At 39.7% G+C, this 25684-nt stretch overlaps 2 protein-coding genes across 28 annotated transcripts in view; one reads left to right on the top strand and one right to left on the bottom strand.

Moving 5' to 3' along the window:
- Positions 1-25684, top strand: part of LOC309530824 (uncharacterized protein) — a gene marked incomplete at its 5' end in the record, with an annotated part of 68804 nt that overhangs the window by 29223 nt on the left and 13897 nt on the right. For 6 of the 15 annotated variants that reach the window (XR_014218898.1, XR_014218900.1, XR_014218901.1 and 3 more), the window contains 2 exons: positions 19714-19755; positions 23102-23220. The exons of 1 other annotated variant lie outside the window; for it this stretch is intronic. Coding sequence is in view for 2 of the 14 variants with exons in the window: in XM_082219989.1 (XP_082076115.1) it covers positions 15560-15689; positions 19714-19747 (164 nt within the window). Of the gene's footprint in view, positions 1-2952; positions 2972-15559; positions 15690-18769; positions 18937-19710; positions 19756-23101; positions 23221-25684 lie in introns of those variants that run through there. 8 more of the 15 variants (XR_014218906.1, XM_082219990.1, XR_014218899.1 and 5 more) reach the window with 6 other exon arrangements.
- Positions 8562-25684, bottom strand: part of DMD (dystrophin) — a 1048023-nt gene continuing 1030900 nt past the window's right edge. For 11 of the 13 annotated variants that reach the window (XM_082219922.1, XM_082219929.1, XM_082219917.1 and 8 more), the window contains 2 exons: positions 23465-23557; positions 8562-11234 (listed from right to left, as the gene is read on the bottom strand). In XM_082219922.1, the coding sequence (XP_082076048.1) occupies positions 11137-11234; positions 23465-23557 (191 nt within the window). In that variant the 3' untranslated portion in view covers positions 8562-11136. Of the gene's footprint in view, positions 11235-14911; positions 14944-23464; positions 23558-25684 lie in introns of all 13 variants that reach the window. The other 2 variants (XM_082219924.1, XM_082219927.1) reach the window with 1 other exon arrangement.

Genomic DNA, 25684 nt, shown 5'->3' with positions numbered 1-25684 from the left:
CTTAAAACAGATTATCTAGCTGTGTCATAGTGAGTCTCTGCAAACCAAGACAACATGTGAACTATTTGGCATACAGCTATGTATTTTTACTATTTTATCATGATTTATGACCTATCTTCATGACCTATTTTTAAAAGCCAGGATTTTTTTAAAAGTCTTTTAAAAAGTCTCCCTGTGTGTGATTCAGCCACTGATAGATGTTGTCATGCACAGGGTTACGATCCTCTTTGTGGCCCAGCTTCTCTGCACTTAAAACAGCTGTGTTAAACACAGAAAATGAAATTTGACCGATAAAGCTTCCTATCACTACATCTGTACATTTCTATTCTAAGAAAACCCTCACTATCTGAATTTATACTTGGCATTTTCCTGTTAAAGGTGCAGGAATCTTGCCAGAAAAAAAGATGGCAATCTTAAGTAAGCCTTGGATATGTGGCATGATAACACATGGCAGTTTATGTGGAGCGATAATCCAGCTACTGTAAACTTTACAAGTGATGGAAATAGAAGGGTATGCAACAAAGGGCTTTACTTGAACAGGGAATCTCTTGCAAATCTATCTAATAATGGCTACTCTAGGTTTTTATTCCTTTTGTGCTTTTTGTAGGTGTGCTTCTCTCTCTCTGCAACAACTATTCAGGGAACACTTTTTTTACTAAGATGAATTACTGTCGCTATATCTGACTGACTAACAAACCCATTCTCACTATGGGTATCTCACCAATATTGAATGGTGGTTGCAGTAACAGCAGTAGCAGCCTGTGTGATGGTGCAGATCTGCCCTCAGTTTAACATTAATTTCTCAGACTCTGACTTGCTTCCTCTCCTGAGTGAGTGGCACACTTGTTTTAAACAACTGTTTAATGTTTTATGTGAACCAGGCCAGTGTGTTGTTTTTCTCATCCTGCCAAGTTTGCTGCAATTTGCTAGCCATATTGAGTGTCTTTTTAAATGCAGAAATTCAGGGCGTACATACTGTAGGTATGTGCTACAATTTATAGTAAAGTTTCCATATTTATCTCCTCAATAACTGGTGAGATGTTGATCTTGTCTCCACTTCCTCAGTTTTCTGGATATATGGTAAAAATGTCCCCCACTGCTTAGCAGGATGTTACAGATGATCAACTTGACAAGTGGAAGTTTTATTGCCACAGATTCGCTTGGTCATTGAAATTAAAGAAAGTGTGATTAAAATTGTTTTTCCTGCCATGTGTGTGAAAAATTTGGGGTAATATCAAGTGTAAGGCTCCCCCATATTAGCCATTCACAGCTTATCAAGTTGTATGTAAAAAGTGCCAAACTGCCACATGATAAATAGTTGCTAATTTATGCTCTCTTTTATCCTATGATTCAGTTTCATTCCAATTAAAATTTCCAAAACAGCATGGACAACATCACCCATCCTATACGGCATTGGATTAATAGACAATAACTGAGTTTGAAAGACCTTGTGTTTGAAAGCACAAGCCCTTTTTGTATGCACAATGTCATTGCACAAAATGCCTCAGATTGTCATTATAGTTTCAAAAAGCCCATTTTCTCATTTTTATTATAATTGCTAACCACAAGGTGGCACACATCTTCTGTTTTAAATGCCAATAGGTGACTACCCCAAGAAGCTAACTTGCCATTCTTCCACACCATAGCACTAGCTGTTTGGTGTTAGTAACACTAAACAACACAGCAAAACATGGCTGAGTGTCACGACAAAATGTTGATGCATATCAGTAGTTCAAATCCAAACATCGGCTGACTTATTTGATGTGTGGTATATTTATCTATGAAATAGATGTAAGACTGCTCCTAGTTTCCTGCCTTGTTATGGTTGTAAACTATCTTTATTGATTTTTGCTGGTTTATTGTGTTTTAGAAGATGTTGTAAATGATATTTTGGTCTGCAGCCCCTATAAGCCCCAGCATAATTGTTTATATATGTTTACACCCAAAATTAATGGACATGTGACCATGGTCCCAAGGCACAAATCCTGTTACTTTAAAAGTGTGTGTGTGCATGTGTCAACTTGCTTGACTTATTTTTGCTATTTTTGCTCTAGAATTTATGGGATATAAATAAAAGAAACCACAACAAAGGCTCTTAAATTGCTTTATATTAAGATGACACAATCCTGAGTATTTCCTATATATCAACCTTCCTGTGAACCATGTCCTTCTCTGTTGAAATTCTCCTCCACCTCAAATATTGAAATGTTGTCCTACCTCATTCCCCAAACCTGGTATAATATTGCTGCTATACCATTCTTGACTTGAGTTTGCTTAGGGCTGTTTTGCAAAACCCTAGCCAAAAGAGCTGGTGAGATTAATGATTATGTCTTGTGTGCATGACCTTTGTATTCTAAATAAATTGTTGGTGCTGCTTCGCCACCTCCCCGCCTTGTTCCAACTGAGGTTATGTCAACTTAATGTTTTTCACCGTAAGTCAGTATACCTTGCAGCAGGAAGCATTGCTGTTAGAATCCATTCCAGTTCTTCTTTGGGCCATCCTTTCTCTCTCTCTTTCTCTTTCTCTCCCCCTTTCAACCCAAAAGAACAGCTGTTCCTATAACTCTTTCTTTTGTGATCTTAATAGATGGTGTATAAAGGGAACAAGGAAGTTCTGTTAATTGTGCCAGTTGCCAAAGTGTTCATAGGAGACTATGACAGACAAAATCTTAGGTAAAGGATGTTGTCAATTTCAAAATATTAGCTATTTTATCCTTACTCTCAAACCACCCTGTTTCATGTGTTAGTCAAGGACGCATGCTAGGATTGTACCTTGGTGGATGTGGAAATGTCAATTTTCCAGGGCATGGTTTTAAAGAGTCACTGTGCTGCATGCGCATTCGTTTTGTCTAAAGCACACCTTTGTGCCTCTGAACAGTTGAAAATTGTGTATTAGATTGACATCACACCTTTAAGCAATCTCTTTCTCCTTGCAGTCATCCTTCTGTTTTGGGAACAAAAGTCAAAGCAGGTCAGTTCTTTGTGTTCATTATTCTGACTCACGAGGTTTCCCCAGCTTGTAATGCCACAGTGGACACTGGCACATTCTGTTGTCATACAGGGAATCTAATTGGGAAGAAATATGATTTCTGTTTTTCTCTGTGTGTTAAAGCTGAGCAAGTAATCTGTAACCCTGGGAAACCAAGAGCTTTTGCCAGGAGGCTAAAAAACACATATAAAGATGAAGTTAGCAAACATCCTGGGAGAAATGTGTGCAGTTCAGTCACACAGCAAATTCAGAAATACCACAACCTCGTTTGTGCCATTATAAAAGGGAATATATGTCATGCGCAAATAAATGGCTCAGAACAGCCATGTTTTAATAGGACTACTTTTTGTGATGTATTTTAAGTCTTGTACACCATATGATCTCTTCTCTGAATTACTGGTGGCAGTTAATTTGAAGCTGTATTGGAACCTGAAATAGAGTTATCACAGGCTATCCTTTCCTGCTTTATCTGTCTTGATATTATTATCATTTGCTTCTCTGGTACCCATGGAAACAGCCATTAAGATAGCCACTTTCTCCAAGGAAGAGAGTGTTGTTAATGTCTGACATTTATCCAGCTGTGTAGCTTAGGATACAATTTTACAGGGTTTTAAGATCAATCCATAACTCTGCCTTGAAGTATGTGTAGGAACTAGAATCCATCCAGAAATACAAGATAAAGCAGGAGAAGATTTCTAATTTCCATGCTGCTAGCAGGCACATGGAAAGCTAAATGTTGTTTAAGAATAGATTGTTGTTTTAAATCTGCTCCCTTATACTTACATTTATTTACTTATATGTGAACTGATTTCTGTGGCTCCATAATTGCATTAGTAATAAGATCATTTTGTTTATCACCAACATTTTTTTAAAAAATGGTACATGTCACAGCCTGTCTTAGACGATTTCACTAAGGATGCATTGCTAACAGATATCTCCCAGTCCCTCTGGACCCAGTGGAACTTCAATTCTATACATGACGACTAGGATGTTGCCACTCGTCTAAGTAAGAAGCACTTCCTGCCTCTTTCTCACACTCAAACTATTGCTTATCCTCTTTGATTTCCCAAAGTCTTGTGTTTGGGCTGTTTTTCTTCAGAAAACACATGGGGGCTCAAATAATTGAATGCATCTCCCTACAAAAATTCCCTTCACATTGAAAATAAGATGTAGAGGATAACATTCTTTCTGACATCTAACCTTTTGGCTATAGGATATTTTGTTTGAGTAGAGTGAGAAATGGAGCAGTGAGCAGTTTCCTATAGCCCAGACAGAGGTTTACCACTTCGGCAAGAGCTATGTGTTTGTGTCAGAAGCGCAAAGCAGTAACTGCATTTGAATGTTGTGGTTTGTTTTGTATTAGGCTGATCATATTTAGATGACAGTGCCAGGTGGCAGGGGGGGGTAGCTTGTAACTATTCAAAATATTTTCTGCTCATGCTGTCCCTTAAACCACTGAGCTCTTTCCTTAACCCACCATATTGTGGCCTACCCTTCTCCCTCTGGCTCTTCTCTTTCTCTCTAAGCTGTCATTTTGTAACTAGCACAAACTGGTGGATCCCAGTGGCCTCGCTTAAAATACACATTCAGAACTTGGGACAGCTATATAGCTGCAAATATGTTTTAAGTGCATTATACAAGACGGCAATGGTGAGCTAATGGGAAATTCAATACAGTGGTACTCTGGTTACGAAGGGACGCGGGTGGCGCTGTGGGTTAAGCCACAGAGCCTAGGACTTGCCGATCAGAAGGTCGGCGGTTCGAATCCCCGCGGTGGGGTGAGCTCCCGTTGCTCAGTCCCAGCTCCTGCCAACCTAGCAGTTCGAAAGCATGTCAAAGTGCAAGTAGATAAATAGGTACCGCTCCAGCGGGAAGGTAAACTGCGTTTCCGTGTGCTGCTCTGGTTCGCCAGAAGCGGCTTAGTCATGTTGGCCACATGACCCCGAAGCTGTCTGCGGACAAACGCCGGCTCCCTTGGCCAATAAAGCGAGATGAGTGCCGCAACCCCAGAGTCGGTCACGACTGGACATAATGGTCAGGGGTCCCTTTACCTCTACCTTACTCTGGTTACGAACTTAATGCGTTACGGAGGTCCGTCCTTAAGCTGAAATCGTTCTTATCCTGGGGTGCACTTTTGCTAATGGGGTCTCCCGCTGTGTGCACCCCTCTGGTGCACAATTTCTGTTTGCATCCTGGGGCAAAGTTCGCAACCAGGAGCAGCTCCTTCCGGGTTAGCAGAGCTCGTAACCAGAAGCGTTCGTAACCAGAGGTACCACTGTATATATTTTTAAATGTTTTTTAAAAAGCATTTTCACAGTGTTTTATTATATATGTCTAGATTCAGCCCTTATCCTTCTTATGTTTCGCTTCATTGTTTGGGCTATGGGACATTTTCCTATCTGGCTTCATTGTGGCTGCATATCTCCCTTTTTCTTGAAAAAGCTTTTGCTCTTCCACACTTTTTGATGGGTCTTAGGTAGTGCTATGCTGTTCTCTGTTCCTAAGTGATAAAGAATCTGCTGCTACTCTGACCACTTGGTTGAGACTGTCACTGACCAGGCTTGTTTGCTACTAGCTCTATTCTTTTCATGGTGTTCCTTTTGTTTATGTTTGGAATTCTGCTTTGCAGCCTCATACCTTATTTGGTTCAAGCCCACCCCCACCCTAAAAAAACTCCCAGTAGCATCCCAAGCCCACTCAGCATTTAGCAATCAAATTTAATTAAAACATACCTGCATTTCCAAGATATGGAGGTCCAAAGCCAGCATAGTTTTGCCCCCTGAGGTCCATCAGTCTTTTATAAGGATTCCCAATAACAGTTATCCAAATGTTACCTTCCTTTCTGGTCTCCCATCAGAATCTTTTAACTTGCTGGGTCTCACAAGGGCCTAGTCTGAAGCTAAGTGATTTAAGGATAATGTATCTTATCCTTACGATATGGTACAATCTGACGATCCACCATACAAAGCTTGCCTTGCTATTAAAAAAATCAAAAGCTCATTCTAGGAATGATTTTCCTCTTCCACAGTCTGCTTTGGCAGTGCCTCATTCACCAAACAAAGAGCTTTTGTCTCATTTTGATGAGAACTTTCTTCTTTTTTGCATGCAAGATTAATGGAAGGGTTTGTTATGTGTCATCTCCACCAATGTGTCCATGGGAAAATTAAAGTATAAACCTTGTAACATCCTGATAGAAGTGATGAAAAGGAAGCATTTTGTCCACCTACAGACTACTTTGTTGCCAGTATGGATGTTCGTCTGTTAGCATGTGCTGTGACTGCCAGCATTCTACATCCAGAATCAATAACAAAAGACTTAAAGCAATAAATATATTTTGGGTACCATTTATTTGGTTTTGCGACTTTTAATATTTTTTAAAGCATTTATCCAACAGAAAAGCACAGGTTATGAAAAGCTATCATACCTATAAGTGGAACCCTGTCAGTATGCGGTTCAATATCCTGGTCTCACAGGAACCAGCTAGATGCCTGTGGGAAGCCTGCAAGCAGAAGCTGAGGGCTGGAGAACCCTCTTTGCTTAGGATACCTGGCACCTGGTATTCAGAGGCATAATGCCTCTGTTAGTGGAAGTAGAACGTAGCCATTGTGGCCTGTAGCCATTGATAGTCGTATTCTCCATGAATTTGCCTAATTCCTTTTAAAGACATTCTAAACTCCAAGTCGATGACCACCACAATGCCTTGTGGTAGGGAATTTCAGTTTAACTATATGCTGTGTCCAAAAATACTTTATCCACATATGCCAATAGAATAGCTTTTCTAGTTGCAGAAACTTATGCTGAGTTGCCACAGATTCACCCTTCCATTTTAAAAAGGTAGAAGGACCAAAACTAGAAATTTTGTTATTGTTCCTTAAAATCATTTTTATGTATCACTTAAAAAACCACATTCCTCTATACCTGGTGTGGATTATGTGTATTTCTCCTTCTGCAGTGGCATAACCAACGAATCACTGTTTGGAGACTAGTACATAGTGTTTATTTTAAGATATTCAGATGTATGATACTTCATGTGTTCGTATACGTGCAGCCGATTGAAGCAATGTTTCTTTTTGATAATATGTATCACACAGTGATTCTTAAATCTGCTCAGTGCAACAGAGGCATTGTAAAACCAGACGCAGATGTATATGGACTGTGAGTCAGCAGCTCTGCCAATGTTTTAGTTGCTGTTCACAATGGCGAGGTAATTGCATTATCAATCTTGTTAGTCTAGGGGCATCTAGGGCTTCATTCTCGCTTTGACTGTGTGGGGGCTCATGTCCAAACGCTGCAGAAGCCCATGGCAGCAGGGAGAAGAGGGCTCTAAAAAAATGCAATGGGAGGGATCGAAGCTCAGTGATAGAGCATTGCTTGCAGAGGGCCCCGGTTCACTCCTGGAATCTTTACTCAGATTAGATTGAGGACTGACAGTTGCTGAGAATCACAAAGAGGAAAGTACTAGTGCTTTTGTGCCCTGTTTTAAACATAGGCTTGTGACTAGCCATTGTGAAGACAGTGGGACTAGATTTGGAACTTTAGTCTGTTGTTGAAGAGTGGTTCTTGTATTATTATATTCTTACAGCAGGTGCTGTAAAAAGCCTCTGCTTGAGACCTCGAAGAGTTGCTGTCAGATTGTTTTATTTGTTTAAAATACTTATATTCTGTGTATACAAACTGATGTACAGACGTGGAGCTCCTTCATAGGCTGGCTGTATGCACAAATAGAAGGAATGTGGCCACTGCATTAGTCGAGAACAGGGCTAGCACTTGTTATTTCACTCTATATTTGTGTCTAAACTCTACTATGAACACAGTTCTGAGCAACCTTGAGAACAAATCCATTTTTTTAAATTGCCTACATTGTTCCAATTTATAAATAAATTGAGCAGGAGTATATTCTTGCTTGTTGCCTTTGGATTACTATACTGTGAAGGAATTTTTGAAAAAATGAATAATAGTTGGGCTATTTTCAATGTGTGATCTTTAGTGTTCCAACCCCAAGGAGGGGAAAAGTTGCTCCCAGTTTCTCGCAATCAAGTGCTAAGCAAAGCCATCCTTGAGTTTGTTTGGAAAGGAGCTGAAATATGTCTTGTCTGAGAATGCAGCAAGACCCGTATGTAAACTTTCAAGAATGTCTGCTTGAGAGGTGAAAATTATGAGGCGAGATGGATGAAAGCAGAAGCAGTTCTAGTGATATGAATTTTAAGGAGTGCTTCACAGAAGGAAAGTATTCATGGCTTGAACTGAATCTTGTTTACATCCAAACCAGGCAGTTTTCATTAAATAGCTTTCTGATATGAGGTTTATGTCCTTATAGCTTACAAACCAACTGTTGTGAAAAAGAAAAAGGAAAAGACATCAAAGCATCCTTAACCCCTCCCCTCCCAGGCACTACCGTTTGGCTTTTGGCCACAAAGCCTTTAACTGCAGGGTATTTAATAGCACTGTAGAAAGACGTGAATTCAAGAATGGATAAGGTGGCATTCTGCCCAGCTGAAATCTATAAAGCCAGTCTAACTGAGAAAAAGAGCCACAAGTTAAATGCTGGACAATCAGTAAAAATGCCCCACACTTATTTTTATAACATAATTGCGTGCTTTATTGATATACACAGTAAAGCAGTATATAATACAATAAGTAAGGCATATATTTGGTGAAATTTGATATGTTGTGAAAAATGCAGTAAAACTGAAGTTTATAAAAATAATTAGTAAATGTTACAGTGTAGATGTTAGAACACAATAGATTATGATACCAAAGTAATAAACCAGTACTGGATAACAATGGTATAACATGCCAAATGATAGTTAGTTAGTTAGTCAGTTACACTGATAAATGTATTACAGTTTAATAGTTTGTGGATATAAGGAACATGAAATATTCCCAAAGAAATGCTTAAAAAGCAGCAATAAAGCTCTTAAAGTCTTTAAATACTTTTGACAGACTCACTTCAAAACTAATGTCTATGAAGGGGGGAAAATGAAAACCCTGATGAAAACAACCGTGCACTCTTTATTAGTTTCCAAATGTCTAAAGAGAACTTTCAACTTAAAGGCATAAATGAACAAACCCCACCCCATAGATTCTGCACTTTCTTATGAGAATATGCAGGATGCTTATTGATGAATAATGGTACAATCCAGCCTAGTATGGGTCAAGTGCCTGCTCATGAGGTAATGGCCCCTCCCCTCAGCATGCATCCTTTTGGAAAAACATATCCCTGGGCAAGATGGAGAGCTTGGTGCCGACAAACTTCCATTCACAATCATGGTTGAGGAAGACTGGTGGTAGCAACAGGGCTCTGAGACCTCAGTGTGTGGGCACTGTGCTCACACCAGGATAGATTGCCTCCAAAGTTCTTTTAAAAATAGTTTGAAAATGTACGTTTGGGGCTTCTTTTGCAAGTTATTACATTTTTAAACTTCTTGTTCTTAAGATGATAAGACCTGTTCACACAATGGACAAGTGGTGATGATGTAATATCTTCTGTATATAATTGTCAGGAACACCACAAAACCAAAGTGAGGTAGAAATAACATGACTACCCATGTTTAATGTTAACTAGCATTAAAAATAAAATATTTTTCCCCAAGTTTAATTACACTTCGTACAAGAAGAGGTAACAGATTTTACTCTTGCAAAGTATTAATGTAGATTAGATTGATGAAATTCTGTTTTCAGACAGTGGAATTAAAGGCTGGCGGAAGGGAAGGGAATGAAATGGTAAAGCTTTTGTTAACAGCACCTCAAAATTTTATAGTAGTAAACCTGAGGAGCTGTTATGTAACATCTATTTTCTGTTATCCCTCTCCTGAGTCATTGTTAATTGTGCGGTATTATTTGTAGAAAGACCTAGGGAGGAACAAAATTACCGGCTATTGTCTTGGATGACCAGCCTCCCATGAAGCAGTGTGGCTACTTTTAACTGTTGATAGAACTGAAGCTGATATAATTGCTCCATGCTATTTCCTGTTTAATTGAAATGTTGTGGCTCCTTGGAATTTGCTGCAAGGCAGATCTCTAGTGACCATTTTGTTTTTAAGAGACTAGGCAATTCTCAATGCTTAAAAATACTGCTACTATAACAATTAAAATTAAATATTAATAATATGAGTAATCAAACTTTCAGGATGGAAGCAGATCACAGGTCGGTCACTATTTGTATTCAAGTTCTCAACACACACACCCCTCAAAAAAAAAAAGACCAAACCCACAAAGATGCAGAATATATCACTAAAGGTGGCATCGCTGGGTATAAAAGCAAATCAAGACTTCTGCTTTGAAGCATTAAGGTGCTGGCCAGTGTCAGAGACAGAATACCGGATGATAAAGTCCAAAGGTATAATCCGGTGAGGCAATTCCTATTTTGTGTTTACTAACAACATTCGGGTTCATAGAAGTGGAGGAAACAGCAGGAGCAGAGAATACTGATTCAATTTGTCTTTTTTATTGTTGCAAGCTCTGAAGATAGCATTTGTCATGTAATGTGCTCTTTCATATTATTGCCAACTAGCTGGATAAATTCCTGTAAGATTTAATTTCTACTTGGAAGGAGGTAGAAAAGCTACCTCTACTGGAAGTTCAGGACAATATTATTTTTTTAAGCCAGTGCTAGTCAGACGCAAAACAATGAGAAATGTATGTTAATAGTTTTGGTGTTTCAGAAATTCTCTCTTTGATTCATAAGGAAAAGAACACAGAACATGAATTATGTCTGATACAATTACAGAGCTCAAATGATGCTAAACAAATGCACTGCCTCTTTTTTTGTTCTTTTATAGGGATTTATATAAACTTTTTTTATATAAAGCACACTTTGTTTACAATCTTTCTTTATAACGGTTATAAATTTTTTTTAAACAACCCAAAATGCGTTCCATATAAAGAAATGGCAAGTTATTTAGCTATCAAGATTTTACATGTAGTTTTCTTATAATTTTTTTGTACAATTGCATAGACGTGTAAAACCTGCCATTGTTAACAAAACAATAACAGACTTAAGAAACTACTGAAATCTACAGTATAGTACCACTACCCTTCACAAAAATATAATTTGTTTTCATGTAAACTCTTACAGTCTAATCCTTTTGTCATATGAATATTATAAAAACCATGCGGGTACGCCTGAAGTTGTAAAACACATCTTGCTATTCTAACACCTTGTTGTCGGTCATCATGGTCACTAACGTTTCCATTGCTCGGCCCAAGTCATCTGCCATGTGGAAAAGGCTGCCTACATTGTGGCCTGTAAAACAAAGGAAAAGATTTCACAGATGAAGCTGTCCTTGGTGTGCTGCAACGGCTTTTGAAGATTGCCACACATACTTCTTAAAAGAAAAGTGAGTTAGGTACCTTAATATAAAATGATACGCACTTCCATGCAAGGACAAGTGTCAATTATTAGTCATATACATATATATATTTGCAGAACCACTAGCAAAGCTGTGTGAAACCTGCAGAGCTTTTTAGCCAGCGCCACACTAAATTCTTAAATGACAGACATAGCAAATCAATTTCAAAGGCACATGCATGAAAACCCTTGGCAAAAACTGCAAAATTAAATGTGCATGTGAAAGACTTTGCTACACAAGTGGTTGCAAATGAATCAATTAAAGTGAATAACAGCTAACCTGATCAATCATAATCAACCCAAACAGCTTGACTAGGGAACTTGCCAAAGCGCTAATTGATGTTAATGAGAGTAAGGTCCTGGATGAAACCTCCATTGGAGACCAAATTGAAGAGTTAAACCAACCTACATAAATTCACTGAATCCTTTAAAATACTGTTGCTAATGAAAGGAAGCTAGTTGTATGAACTCTATTATCAAGGGGGCAAGAAAAGCTGGATGTGCCAGGTTACGTTAGCTATTGTTAGCAGCACTGCAGTAATACTCTTTTCATGATTTATGTTGTTAAGAAATCCCATGTGATGGAATGTTTGCTTTTTAGCTAGGCTGTAACTTATCTGAATCCATTCCTAACAAAAATGTATCTTGATAATATGCAAGTCATCACACTGCAAAGATAGAAGGCATAAAATGGGTAGGTGTACAGCAACTTAGAGCAATATTTTCTTTAATCAGTGTGTATCTCTGCAGTTCTTCCAATCTTGGTTTTCAGACCACGTTGGTGTCCTGCCCAAAATGGGAATGACTACAAGGCCAACAGAAATCCTCTGTTTTTCTAAGAATACTTTTGTTCTGCTGGTTTACTGCTAAATGGGCAACACAAGAAGAGCAGCACTCTTTTGTGCTGTCCTTCTGTTCCCAACATTCAGGATGGGCTATGATAGCCTTCTGCAGTGTTCTGCTTGCAGCTCTTTGAGATGGGTCATGTTCAGACATAGTCACTTCTTGAATGAGTTAGGATTTGGGATGGAATCTTGACTTTTCTCAAAGGGTCTAAAAACAAAGATTTAATGCAACAGAAATAAAGCAATAATAAAGCAAAAACTGAATTAAGCTATTATGACATATGCAGGTAACACATTAGCATTTAAACAAAATAAAACTGAACTATAAAGAGCTTTGGACAAATCAGATCTTTTTCCACCTCTGAAAAGAAGACAAATTTTGTACCTGGCAGACTTAACCATAAAGGACCCTTGCCACTATGTGATTTACCTGTAGAGATGCTGGTAACTAGAGAAGAGCCGCTGATAATGTTCTTAGCATTCAGGAATGTTTGCATGGAAGGTGATGGTGCTGACAGCTGTCACCATAATCAACAAAGAACAACTAGTGGGGCACAGGATTGAAACTGGTGCTTAATTGTTTGTGTCTCTGAAGGCGATGGTGCAGAGCTAGTCTACAGGTTATGGCCATCCTGTGGAGGCTGCTTCAAATTGAGAGCTCCTATGTGATTGGACCCTCCACTATACTGTAATGGTTCATCTACCCTGGCAAAGCAGCATAAATGATCCTTAGAATATTGATGGAATAGATTAGAGTAAAAGTGATAGTCATTTTTACAAAAGAAGGTAGAAACTAGCCTCTTTAAGCAGAGAACTGAACAACTCAAGAACTTTTGCCTTAGACTGTTAACCTGGCACCTTTACATGTACAGACAATTCTTGTTTTGCGTGGGAGTTCCATGTGTAAGCCTGCTCTGTCCCTTTTTGTGATGATTTGGGGCTACTTCCAGGTTTGGCACTGTGTGTGTGCGCGCACGCGATTGCACATCATTAAGATGTGCCTAAACTGGGAGTTGCCTGTAATAATGTCTCACAGTGTGTGAAAGATGTTGTTTCCCCATCCCCAATACATATTAAGGTGCTGAAAGCACAAAAAATGTTTTGTTTTGTTTTTAAAAAAGTAAATACACAAGATCAGATGTTTTTTAAAAAACCTTTTTGTTTAAACAGAAGAAATGTCACATATTTATATGCTTATATACAGCAGAACATCAAAGTAAAGGTATCACTTCTGGGTGGTAGCAGTAATTTGCCGTATAGTTCCCTCCCTGGTCATGGGAGGACACTGTCTTTCTTGTACAGTACTTTGCTTTGAGGGAGCCCACAGGGTTGATATCTTAATCTGGGGCTGGCCAACAGTTGTGTATCATTAATGACCCCCCTCCCTTCCCCAAATTTGTAATGTGGCAATTAAGTTACATTTTGCCCCACCTCCTCACAGGTAATATGGCAGCTTAATCATTATGGGTCTCCCAGTTGATGGAATGACTGCCACCAGACACAGCTGTGCACTGCATACAGCACACTTTGCCAAGCAGGTGTCCTGGAGATGTTTCAGACCACAGCTTCAGCGTTAGATGGGAGAGGCAAGCTTCATCAGGCATCTCCTGACCCTGAACTGTGACGGCTGGTCATTATAAGGTGGTTGGTGCCCAAGTTTTGATTTTGATTTTCCCTCCCTGTCCCCTTTTGCTTGAGTACTGTAATTTTTTAGAGTGCAAGCCTGGAGGTAGAGATTGTCTTGTTTTGGTTGTATGTAAGCTGCTCTGGAGGCATTTTGGGCTGAAGAGTATAGGGTAAAAATGTGGCAAATAAATAAACACCTACCTAAATGGGGACAAATTTTAAAATGCTAGCTTCCTATACAAGAGAAATTGGCTTCATATTTGTCTAGCGTAGATTCAAGACAACTATAGTTGCAAGTGAATTTCTGAATGTTGTAGTCTTTTGTAAGGCTGTTCATCTTCCACCACATACATTGTTTGGATAACAGTTTAACATTCAAATGCTTCTGAAAATGCTTTTAAGATAATAAATGAACTATTTTCAGTTCAGTTGTACTTTATAGAAAGTGAAAAAGTCTATCATTCTCTCTGCTCCTCAATCCCAGAGCATACAAACTTTTTCTGTGTCTTTGTATCATTAAAACAATTAACTTTAGCTCCATATATAACCAGCCTGCGAAGTAATTACAGTTGTAGGATTCAAAATGAGATAAAAGGTTGCCCAGTGCCATTACTCTGTCTCTCCCACATGAAAATGCAGGATTTTGTTCACATTGGTTTTCATATCCTGTGCTGCCTTAAACAGCATAGTGGATGTTATTGACAAACCAAAGGAATATTTTATTTATATCGCTTATATATCACAACCACTTCTTTTCCTTTAAATACAATAATTCTAACCTGTATTGTAGCCAAGAATTTAAGATGGTCTCAGACTTTAATCTAAAGCCAGATGATAACTTCACACCTTACGAACCATAAAGATTTTATGGCAACATTTTCATCTTTATTCCCTTTGCCAAGTAAATGTCCTTTTGAAGGGCCTAACAGAAAAAAAGCATTCCTTCCAATTCTGATGTCAACTGAATGTTGAAAGGCATTGCATATTAGACCACAACTGTTAAATGTACCTAGCAACACACATGCTGCGCCACAAACGCCAGACAAAAAAAGAGGATGCAGCCAACAAGAAGCTATTGCAGTAGGCATCAGACACACTAACCTCTCTCACTGGCTTTCCAGAGGCATTTCTTCCTTTAGTAACAGAAGTAGTTTGGTATCAGAAAGAAAAAGGGAAAAACACAAATACAGAAATACTTCAGTGTTTATTCTGGAGCTGAATTCAGAGCATTGTTTTTTTAAATAAGCCAAAAGACTACAGTGCATAAAAATGCATAAAATGTCCCTTGTAGGTCATCAATGTAAAGTAATAAAAATCCATATCTTCTGATGAAAATGCAGAGAGCCTGAGATAATAAATTTACTGGAAGAAAAATAATAGATTGGAATAGATTTGCTCAGTATGTGTTGATCAGTCATCATCCTTTGTTCTAAAATATTTTATTACTCACAGAAGAACCGGTGATAGTATTTGATTTATTATTAAGAGTGATCCACCTTAGCACTGTTACATACCGAAAAACAATAAACTTTTTCAATACCAAATTAAGACTGAGAATAATATGCACAAAGAATGTGATCTTAGCTGAAAACATTTCACACGCCGTTAGTTCACTGTTGTAAAATAATAATATTCAGACTACATAATAGGTTGTTGAGCCATTAATATTGTATAGTATTTCTTGTAAAGGAAGGGGAGAGGTGATTCAATGCAGTAGACAGACAAATTTCTCTATATCTTTCCACTAAGGCTGGGCAATGCAGTGGAACCTTGGTTGTCGACTGCTTCGGAAGTGGAACAATTCAGAAGCCAAATGCCGACAACCCAGAAGTGAATGCTTCCGTTTTCGAATGTGCCTCAGAGTCGAGCAGCTTCCGAGGTGCGTTTCTCCATTTTTAAAAAGGAATTTGCCGAATGGAAGTCGAATGATCTTCTGGAACGGATTACGTTTGACAACCAAGGTTCCACTGTATCTGGTTTTCAACATAGTGATACATCACCATATACCAATATATCACAATGTCTGAAATATAGGAGGAGGAAATAAGGTGTGGAGAGAAAAGCAGCTGAGCGCTGAATTCTTGGATGTGAACTTCAAACCGGTTTGGGGCGATACATTGCCCAGCCCTAGCCAAGACCACTACTCTTCTTCCTTGCATTTTCTTTGGAAGAAAAAACCCCTCAAACTTTTAAAAACTCTCCAGGAATGTACCAAAAACATAAGAAATAGCAGAGAGAGAGAGAGAGAGAGAGAGAGAGAGAGAGAGAGAGAAAGTGTTCCAAAGAAGTCCAGTGGGGTTACTCAGATGTAAGTTGTAAGCTAGGTAATTTTTTTGGGGGGGAGAGATATTTCCAAGGCTGACTCCTCCCAAACCCAGTTTGTTCCTAGAAGCAGATTTCCAATTGCAAGTAAAAAATAGATCAACAAGTGGTGGGCAGGGGGGCGGGGAGCAAGAGACAAGATCACAGCACAGAGGCTTTGGGCAAGGTTCCAACCCAGCCAGGAAATGCAGCTGATTGTGCGCGCCCCACCTCCCTCTGAAAGGTCTGGTGAACCGGATGCACACCCACAGTTTCCTCCATTGTACCCATGAGGAGGGTGTTGGCTTCTTCCTTCCTCCTCTCCAGTTCCCTCTTGGGACAACTTCCATTGCAACTGCCTAGCCACAATCCCACCGCATCGTGGCATAAAAGGAACCAAGGGGTGGGATGGGTGGAGAAGGCTTGCACGAGAGAGGGAGGGAGAGGAAAAAAGAAAAGGCAGAGGAGGGAGGTGGAGAGAGAGAGAAACACAACAAGGGCTTGGTGAGAGAGATAGAGGGAGATACCTAGCCCAACAGAACAAACATAAGGATCCCAGGGGGAAACCAACAACCTCCCTCTGCCTACAGAGAAAGCAGATTATAATTGGCTCTACTTAATTCTACTCCAAGGGAAGTGGGTGGTGATGTGGTCTAAACCACTGAGCCTAGGGCTTGCCGATTGGCAGTTCAAATCCTCGCAACGGGGTGAGCTCCCGTTGCTCAGTCCCTGCTCCTGCCCACCTAGCAGTTCGAAAGCACTTCAAAGTGCAAGTAGATAAATAGGTACTGCCCCGGCGGGAAGGTAAACGGCGTTTCCATGCACTGCTCTGGTTCGCCAGAAGCGGCTTAGTCATGCTGGCCACATGACCTGGAAGCTGTACGCCAGCTCCCTCGGCCAATAAAGTGAGATGAGCGCCGCAACCCCAGAGTCCGTGACTGGACTTAACTGTCAGGGGTCCTTTACCTTTACCTTTTCAATTCTACTCCATTTTCCTTCTTCCCTGGACTGCAGGGTGCAGAGCTGCTTTAGGGCTGGCTAGCAGCCCTTTATTTGGCAGTAAAATGTTTTTTGCAGTACTCCAATAGACAGTAGGCAAGAACTTCAGCAACTGCTTGCACCCCAGTGGACATTGAGTGGGTATTTGCGATGTATTCCAAGGTCAAAAATAATGAAACGGTTATTGCAATCTGGGCTTTAAACTGGTTTTCAATTATGTGTCAATAAATCGCACAGCCCTAATTTCCACTTAGCAATTTTCTTTGTTCGGTTAAATTGCCCTGTCATTGCAGTTTGACACCTATGTCCAGAAACTGTGGTACAGATGGAATTTATAAGCAATCTTCCATTTGAATCATTTTGATTATAAATTTCATGAATAAATTAAACAGCTCTTTACTAAATGTTTCCAGCAGGAAAATACATAACATTAAAAACAAAACGTATTAAAGCCAAATCAAATGCACACATACTACTTGTCACAACCATCATAAAAATGAAATAATTAAATAAAATAGTGAAGCAGACTAGAAATAATCACAGCTGAATAAGTCATCACCATTTCAATAGTCACTCTACTCTTGACATATGGAGAGCATATAGGATAGATGTAACAGTCAAGAAGAATAACACAAATTATTTTTCTCAATTAATATGGAGACATTGTCTGAGACACTGCTAACATGAAGGATCCCCCCAAATCCTCATGAATATGCCGACATCCTCATTAGTCATGCCTATTACATTAGTTAGGACTCATTTAAGCCCCATTGATTTCTACACAACTCCAGTAGCATTAATTTCCTTGGGAATGGGGCTAAGAAGTAGCTACTTTGTTCTAAGGATACCACCAGTGCTTTTTTTCTTGAGGGGGTGCAGGGGTACGCATAACCCCTAAACATTTTCTGAATCTAAGTTTGGCCTCATTGTGGGGCAGTATTTCAATGTGAGTAGGAAAATGAGAGTACCCCTAAACATATTTTTTTTGAAAAAAAGCACTGGATACCACCATTTCTTTTAAACATTCCTCACAGCTTAGTCAAAAATTCAATTGTTCAGCTTACATTACATTTCATTGTCATTCTTTTGCTAAAATGAACAAGATCTCAATCAAATACATACAAAACTTCCATCAGACTTGGCAGTTTGTCCACAAGTGTAGTGTGAAAGCAATTTACTCTGTGACCTATTATCTTGCAGGCTTTAATAAACCACTAAGGTGGTATTTAATACTATATTTCCACCATGTCAGACCTCTAGCTTTGACATCTGTTTTGAGTTAGCACAGCAGCTGTGGAAAACAGCTGCAGCTACTACGGATTTGCTTTGAGCAGCATGCTAAAGGGAATGTGGATGGGACTGTACAGTTTATGAGAAAGAAAATTCCTTAAGGACAGCAATCATCAGATTCTCAGTAGAAATTCCCACTTTTAGCACCAACCTTCAGCTTTGCGACAAGTGCAGAGATCATTCTATAATGTTTAAGCTTTCAGCTATTCTTTGCAGTTTTAAAAGTTAAAACAAGAGAAAAACTATATAGACATCTGCATTTCCCCCCTCCAAATATCTGTTTGCATAGGTCAGACATACACTAACTTTGTCTACATAAGGCATTATTTCTTTTTATAAAGGTAAAGGGACCCCTGACCGTTAAGTCCAGTCACAGACGACTCTGGGGTTGCGGCACTCATCTTTGCTTTACTGGCCAAGGGAGCCAACATTTGTCCGCAGACAGTTTTTCCGAGCCGTGTGACCAGCATGACTAAGCAACTTCTGGCAAAACCAGAGCAGCGCACGGAAACGCCATTTACCTTCCCGCTGGAGTGGTACCTATTCATTTACTTGCACTTTGACGTGCTTTCGAACTGCTAGGTGGGCAGGAGCTAGGACCGAACAACGGGAGCTCATCCCGTTGTGGGGATTCAAACCGCCCACCTTCTGATTGGCAAGCCCAAGAGGCTCTGTGGTTTAGAATTTCTTTTATAAGAAATTTATAATAAAATTTCTGTTTATAAGAAAGGCTAAAAACATAGTTGAATAGAGAGGAGGAAAACGTGATGCCATCAGTGTGTAACTCTTAACATTTAAACTGCATCAATTAATCATCAGTATAATACCTTCCTGAGGTTGAACCTATTAGAGATTATTTCCCAATTGATTTGTAATGGAAAGCCTAGAGAATACTTTCCCCAGTGAGATTTATTTCCATATCATACTGGGAATTTTTGGCTGGCTTCCTACTTAGCATACATAGCAAGTTCTTTCACTAGCTGCAGAATTATCCAGGCAAACAACACAATGAGAATGTAACATCTGTGTTTTACTTCATTTTTGCATTAAGCAACAATGCCAGAAAAAGAGTTTTGTATAACTTGCACATTTGCAGGAAGTTTTTTAAAGTGATTAGGTAGTCCAAGAGAATATAGTGTCTTTGCTTCTGTTCTTCACACCAATACATTTCATTAACATCTCTATTTAGTATTCAGCTAAGGTATACTCAGGCGTACTGAAGTTAATGAATGTGACTAACTTAGGTTCATTAATTTTAATGGGTCTACTCTAAGTAAAACTTAGTTGAATACTGTCCTCTATCTTTTCAGCAGAGGTGATTTCCCAAGAACACTTGATACACCGTGAAAATTGAAGTAAGTTGAGTACCATCAACATTCCATGAACTCCAGGGTACCATATTCAACCTAATATCCAAGGAGGATATGTAGTATTCACATGAAATTCTCTATTAGATAAGATTGCTTTAGTTGGGAGAGAAAATACACACTACCTGAATATACAGGTAGGAAGAAAGCACACAATGGTCTCTCTGTTGTACAGCAGGGCAGAATTCACAGCAAGAATATAAATGGAAATAACTATTCCATGCAAACAGCTACCGTTGTGTACCTTGGGCAGATGTACTGAATGTCTTTGAAATGTCTGACTTGGGTTCACCTAGGTCAGGCATAGATGCATGCTTAATACAACCCCCAGCCCTGTCTGGCTCTTGGAACTCTGCTCAGGCCACTTTGCTCACTTATCCTGTGCCACACACTCCTTAAGTACTTTTGTGTGGATTGAGAGGAGTGTGTTTTTAGAAATCTTAGGGAGGAATTCAACGTAGCCTTATGGTAATAATTCTGCCAGCACCAGCTCTGGTCCACGCAGAGGCTATAAAAGCCAGCTGTGTGGGGCTGGAGGCACTGCAGTCTTCAGTGGATTCCCCCTGCCTTTGTTTTCTTGTTTGAATGGGCTGACTAGTGGTAAGGCAGGCATGCCCATGCTTGATCTTGCTGTGGAAGTAATTTGGTTGCTGTATTTGGGACCAGGGAGGAATTTGCCTTGTGGACAAATTGGGCCTGTCTGTGGATTTTGCCTCCCTCTTAGCAATCATCACAACTTTTGAGCAGAGGAAGCACTGGGTTGCATCCTTAGTCCTGGTGGGGGAGGCCCATTGCCGTGGGAGCCTGGGAGGAACTTTTTGTCCAGATACCCATCTCAGGAGCTGAAGGGACTTGGCATCTCCATCTGGTAACCCAAAGGGTTTCCTGGATATGGTGCATGTCAGAGGATGACCTGTGACAGCAGTCAACCCCCACTTACCGTATTTTTCGCCCTATAAGACACACTTTTCCCCCTCCAAAAATGAAGGGGAAATGTGGGTGCGTCTTATGGGGCGAATGCAGGCTTTCACTGAAGCCTGGAGAGCGGGAGGGGTTGGTGCGCACCGACCCCTCTCGCTCTCCAGGCTTCAGGAGAGCCCCAGCGCCAGCCCCACAAGGTCGGGGGACAGAGGGAGGTGGAACGCCGCCATCCCGCTGTCTCCCGAAGTGGTTTGGAGGCTGACGGTGGGGAGAAGAGCGCTTCTCCCCGCTGCCTGCCCCACCACTCCGGGGACAGCAGGGAGACGCAGCGCGTCTCCCTGCTGTCCCCGGACCTGATCTCCAGGCGGGCGGCGGGGAGAAGAGTGCTTCTCCCCGCTGCCTGCCCCACCACTCCGGGGACGGCAGGGAGACGCACTGCGTCTCCCTGCTGTCCCCGGACCTGATCGCAAGGCGGGCGGCGGGGAGAAGAGCGCTTCTCCCCGCTGCCTGCCCCACAAGGCCTGGGGGGGGGAAATAATTTTTTTTTCTTTATTTCCCCCCCAAAAAACTTGATGCGTCCTATGGGCCGGTGCGTCCTATGGGGCGAAAAATACGGTATTCACCAACCAGTTGGTGGGCTAATTGATTTCAGGATACACATCCAAAGCCTACACCGAAACCTGCTTACATCTGTAATCACTAGAAGTGGTGGCCTTGATCCCAATACTGGTTTGTGCATGCCCCACCCCACAGCTTCACTTTGCTTGGGCCCACAATAGTTGCCTTTCAGTAGGCATAGAGAGAAAACCATTTAGTACTAGTGTTGGTCATACAACCTATTTGTAGAATCTGCTTACATGGTGAGAAGTATTTTGCCTCATAGCTGCTGCTAAACAGAAATCTTGGGGAAAAGAGATATATCACCCCACAGGTGGCCAAATTGTTGCATTCCCAATTTGATTAATTTCTACCTTGATAATTATATTCATTCTCAATCAGCAATTGCAAAATGTTAACAACTGCAGTCAAACTAATTATCAATCATTGCACTTTGAATATTACCAATACTTTACATTTCAAGGGGCAACCCTCAAACTTTTTGTGCCATCCCAATGCATTAAAATGACCTGAGTGCATGGAACGCTAGAATGATCTCACTTTCATTTAGTTGGTTAAATATCAATTTTCAATCTACTTTTATTCCTGCAAGATTATTTAAAGCATTTTTACCATACCCATTCAACAGTAGCTGAGAAATTAGGGCCTGACAACTAGTTTCATGTGCATCTTTTGGGGGGGAAATACTATTTTTAGACCATTAGACCAACCTATGATCTATTCGAGGAATGGCAGAGCACAAAAAACTTGGCAATTTATTTTGCTGTATTTTCTTTTAGGGTAATGAAACAGGTCGAAACAGCTTTTTCTTTATTATAAAAATGTTATTTGAGCTATTCATTGCTTTCCCCACAATTTCAGAGAAACACAGTTCTATAAGATTAACACTCCATTCACTGAGTTTGTTGTACCACCCTTAAAAAAAGATGGTGCTACTTAGAAGAAGTTTCATAAAGGGTAGACTGGATATGCTATCCTCAATAAAAAATACTCAGGGCAGCTGAAACAGAACTATCCACTATTTAACACACAGCACAGTGTTTCATTAGAACATTTGCCTGGGGAGCAGCTTTTCAGAGGCAGGTTTAAAATTACTCCACATAAACATCCATCAAGAAATAAAATACTGTCTCCTTTAACCTAAGCCTTTTTTCATGGCACTATAATGTGGTAGCCAGATTCAGCAATGACCTTTCCTTGAGCACTAAACATTTCTTGGAAACATTATTCAAATACTATCTGTGCTCTGTTTTGACAAAGAAAGAAAATGTTAGAAACATAAATTTTAAAGGTGTTCCAACCTCTGAAGGCACAGAGCCCTAAACCCTCACCTACTCCGATTAAATGAAAGAGCATATTCTTTTAACCTAATGTCTGGCTGTATTTGGGTTAAGTTCTGCTTCTAGCACCAGAGCGGGGAAAAGAAATGTTTCAGAGTTGTAAAAATGGAATAGAGCACAGATACAGCAATTCTGAGAAAGATTTGTGAAAAGAGAAAACCTAAGCCAAAAATCCTCTTACGGAGGTTGCAGTTTGTGGGCCAGTGTCTATATGCTGGTTACTATCTGAATGTATAAAAAGGTAGTCTTTAAAAGGTAGCTTATGACCCCAGTAATTTTTTCATTGTAATAGTGATGCTGCCCAATATTCTCATACTGGATATTACATATTTTTGGCTATTTTTTTTGTTAATGATGATGCTACCAATCACCAGTGAGGTTGCTAATTTTTCTTGGGTCATAGACTATTGTTTACTCACCTCAGATAGTAACGAATCCCCTTTTCTGGATTATAGACAACTGAAGCACCTTTGAATGTGCAAATTTCCCCCCTGAATTGAAATGAATGAGTCAACCCAGAAGCACAGAGATCCGTCTGCACATCTGAGCGCACACCGAAATCCCAGAAATACAGGTAATGCTATTGTACTTTGGAGATTATTTTTCTACTGCTAACATTTCAGAGCAAGAACTGTTTGTGGCTGAATCAAAGTGCTTATGCATACAAGTTTTAGGAGAAAAAATGTGTTAGATTCTTCTCTTACAACACTTGCACCTTTCACCTGTGGAACAGTCTGTGAACATAATACTGAGCTGCGAGTAATATGCACAACATATAATTTGACTGTTGGTCTTTGCTTCTGAACACTAAAGCTTACCTCTTGTACTTGGGAAAGAACTGTTGAGCTGTTCCATGACCTCTTCTAACCCTGTGCTTGTGTCCTGGGGAGGACTGAGCAGATCATCCTCACCTAAAAAAACAAAAGCAGAAGGACATTCCTTTTAACAAGAGCCATTAAAAAGTACTTGCTTTATAAATACTGCCGCTGGTTACAGTTTATGATCCTTAACCATTCATTTAGGACTCTGCAAGGTTCAGTTTGCAGTATTTCACCCTATTTAAATCCTATTTAAAAAATCCTCCTGGCTGACAATCCAAAAGAAATTTTAATATATATGCGTACACATGTACATTCCTTCTTCTTTTTCTAAATTATAAAGCTTCTTCCATTTATGAAGTAATGTAGCCCTGTGACAGTAAAATAAAAGTCCTAAGCATCTATACTAAAAATGGTAAAAGTAATTGCTAGAAAGAATGAGAGCTTCCCTTATTCTATTACCACAACTAGACTTTGTAGTTTTGTGCTGAATTTCAATGGTGATATGGCGAGACAGGAAATATGTTTCTAACCAAGTAAATCAGAGCTGACAAATATGCAGCTGCATTAGTATTAATAGTTTTGACAACTTAATTGCATCAGATAAAAGCTGCAGAAAGATTGATTTGTACTCTGAAAAGTCATTTGAAATGTTTGACATGGCAGAATACACTTGCCCCTTTGAATAAGTTCTATGACCCAATAACAGAGCAGGGCAGAAATGTAGTGTTCAGATATCACAGTAGGTTTCCCTGAGAATTTTAGCATTACTGCTGCTCAAATTTTTAGGCTAATTTGTACACTGAGAGAAGGAAACTGCCAAATGTACAGAGTTTACATGTTGGATATTATAGAAGTGCTTGTAAAACAAAAGGTAGGACTATTCTTTTAACTTTCGCAAACCACAAAATAGTTAATTCAGAATAAGCTGATTAACTGGTTAAACTCAATGAAAGTGTTATGAATCAGAGCTAATCTAGTCCAACCCCTGCCGAGGCAGAAAGTGCCTCGTGGAAACCATCTCTCTCATCACATAAACCAGCCATATTTCAGTGCTTCCTCTACTTTTTCTCCAAGTCATCACAAGTTGCCCAAAACGGCAAAAAACATTCTTAACTGCTGCAGACGAGCAACCTGCATGGAGACCACCTCAGTGTGGAACAACTTAATGCAACTATTATGAGGCAGCTATAACATGCACATGCATTCTCATACCTATTCAGTCAGTAGGAATAAGACTGCAATTCGAAGATTTGTTTTTAAAACAACAAAGATGGGACTAATTCAACTGTTGTGCCAGCAAAATCCAGTGTTAACAGTGACGTATCACATACAGTACTTGGCCATTGGAAACAAAACAGAACAGTGCAAGTGTTCACTGACTGAAGAATAAATTGCCTCAGATAGTAGTTCAGCTAGGGTGCTGATTGGAAGGTTGAGTTTCTTTTAACCCAATGTCCTGAACATGGTTTAAATCATGTTTTTTGAACATGATTCACAAAGAGCAGAAGATCACTGTAAACATAATAAATGAATAAGCAGTGATTAATGCTTATATTAATAAGAAATTGGTAACTAGTCTCTGCTTTTTTTGGATTTCCTCAGATATATCCTCAAAAAGAAAGGAACCACTTGAAGATATTAAGATGTGTTCAACATTTTTAGGAATACCAAATGCTGATGCAAACCTCAAATTAATAGCTAATTCCTAATATTTCAGTACAGAAACAAAAGGGGACTGGAACATAATATATTTTGCTTATAATTTCTTTGTTTTTCAAATTTGACTTAAAGATCATTAGTACAGATTTTGAGAAGAAACTGTACTGTATCAGGATATATCTGTTTATCCCTACAGAAACACAGATGCTCAATGTTTTTCCAGAGTGGTAATTTATAGCCCAGCTACTGTTGTTCATTTATTATGAGGGAACCAAATGCCTTCCCCTTATTACTGCTTCAAGTTTAATTTTAGATTAGTTTCCAGCATTTAACCAAAATTGCCAAAGCAGCTTACATGCAGTGAATTTGAGAGATGAGCTTAGACCGTAAAAAGGTATACTGATTATGAACTGAGCAAAACTTGTCGTCTCTAAACTTCTAACATCTCAAAATCTAGTGCTACCCAGACCTCTCTTATGTCAGTTTCACTTTTGCTTCTTCCTTCCAGAGCTTGACTAGGGAAGGAGAACCAGGGAAGCTGGGCTGGCAGAGGAACCA

Source organism: Podarcis vaucheri (assembly GCF_965113315.1).
Source record: "Podarcis vaucheri genome assembly, chromosome: 4".
NCBI lineage: Eukaryota > Metazoa > Chordata > Lepidosauria > Squamata > Lacertidae > Podarcis > Podarcis vaucheri.
Note: the sequence above shows the minus strand (reverse complement) of the source record. Positions and strands in the feature narration are given on the sequence as shown.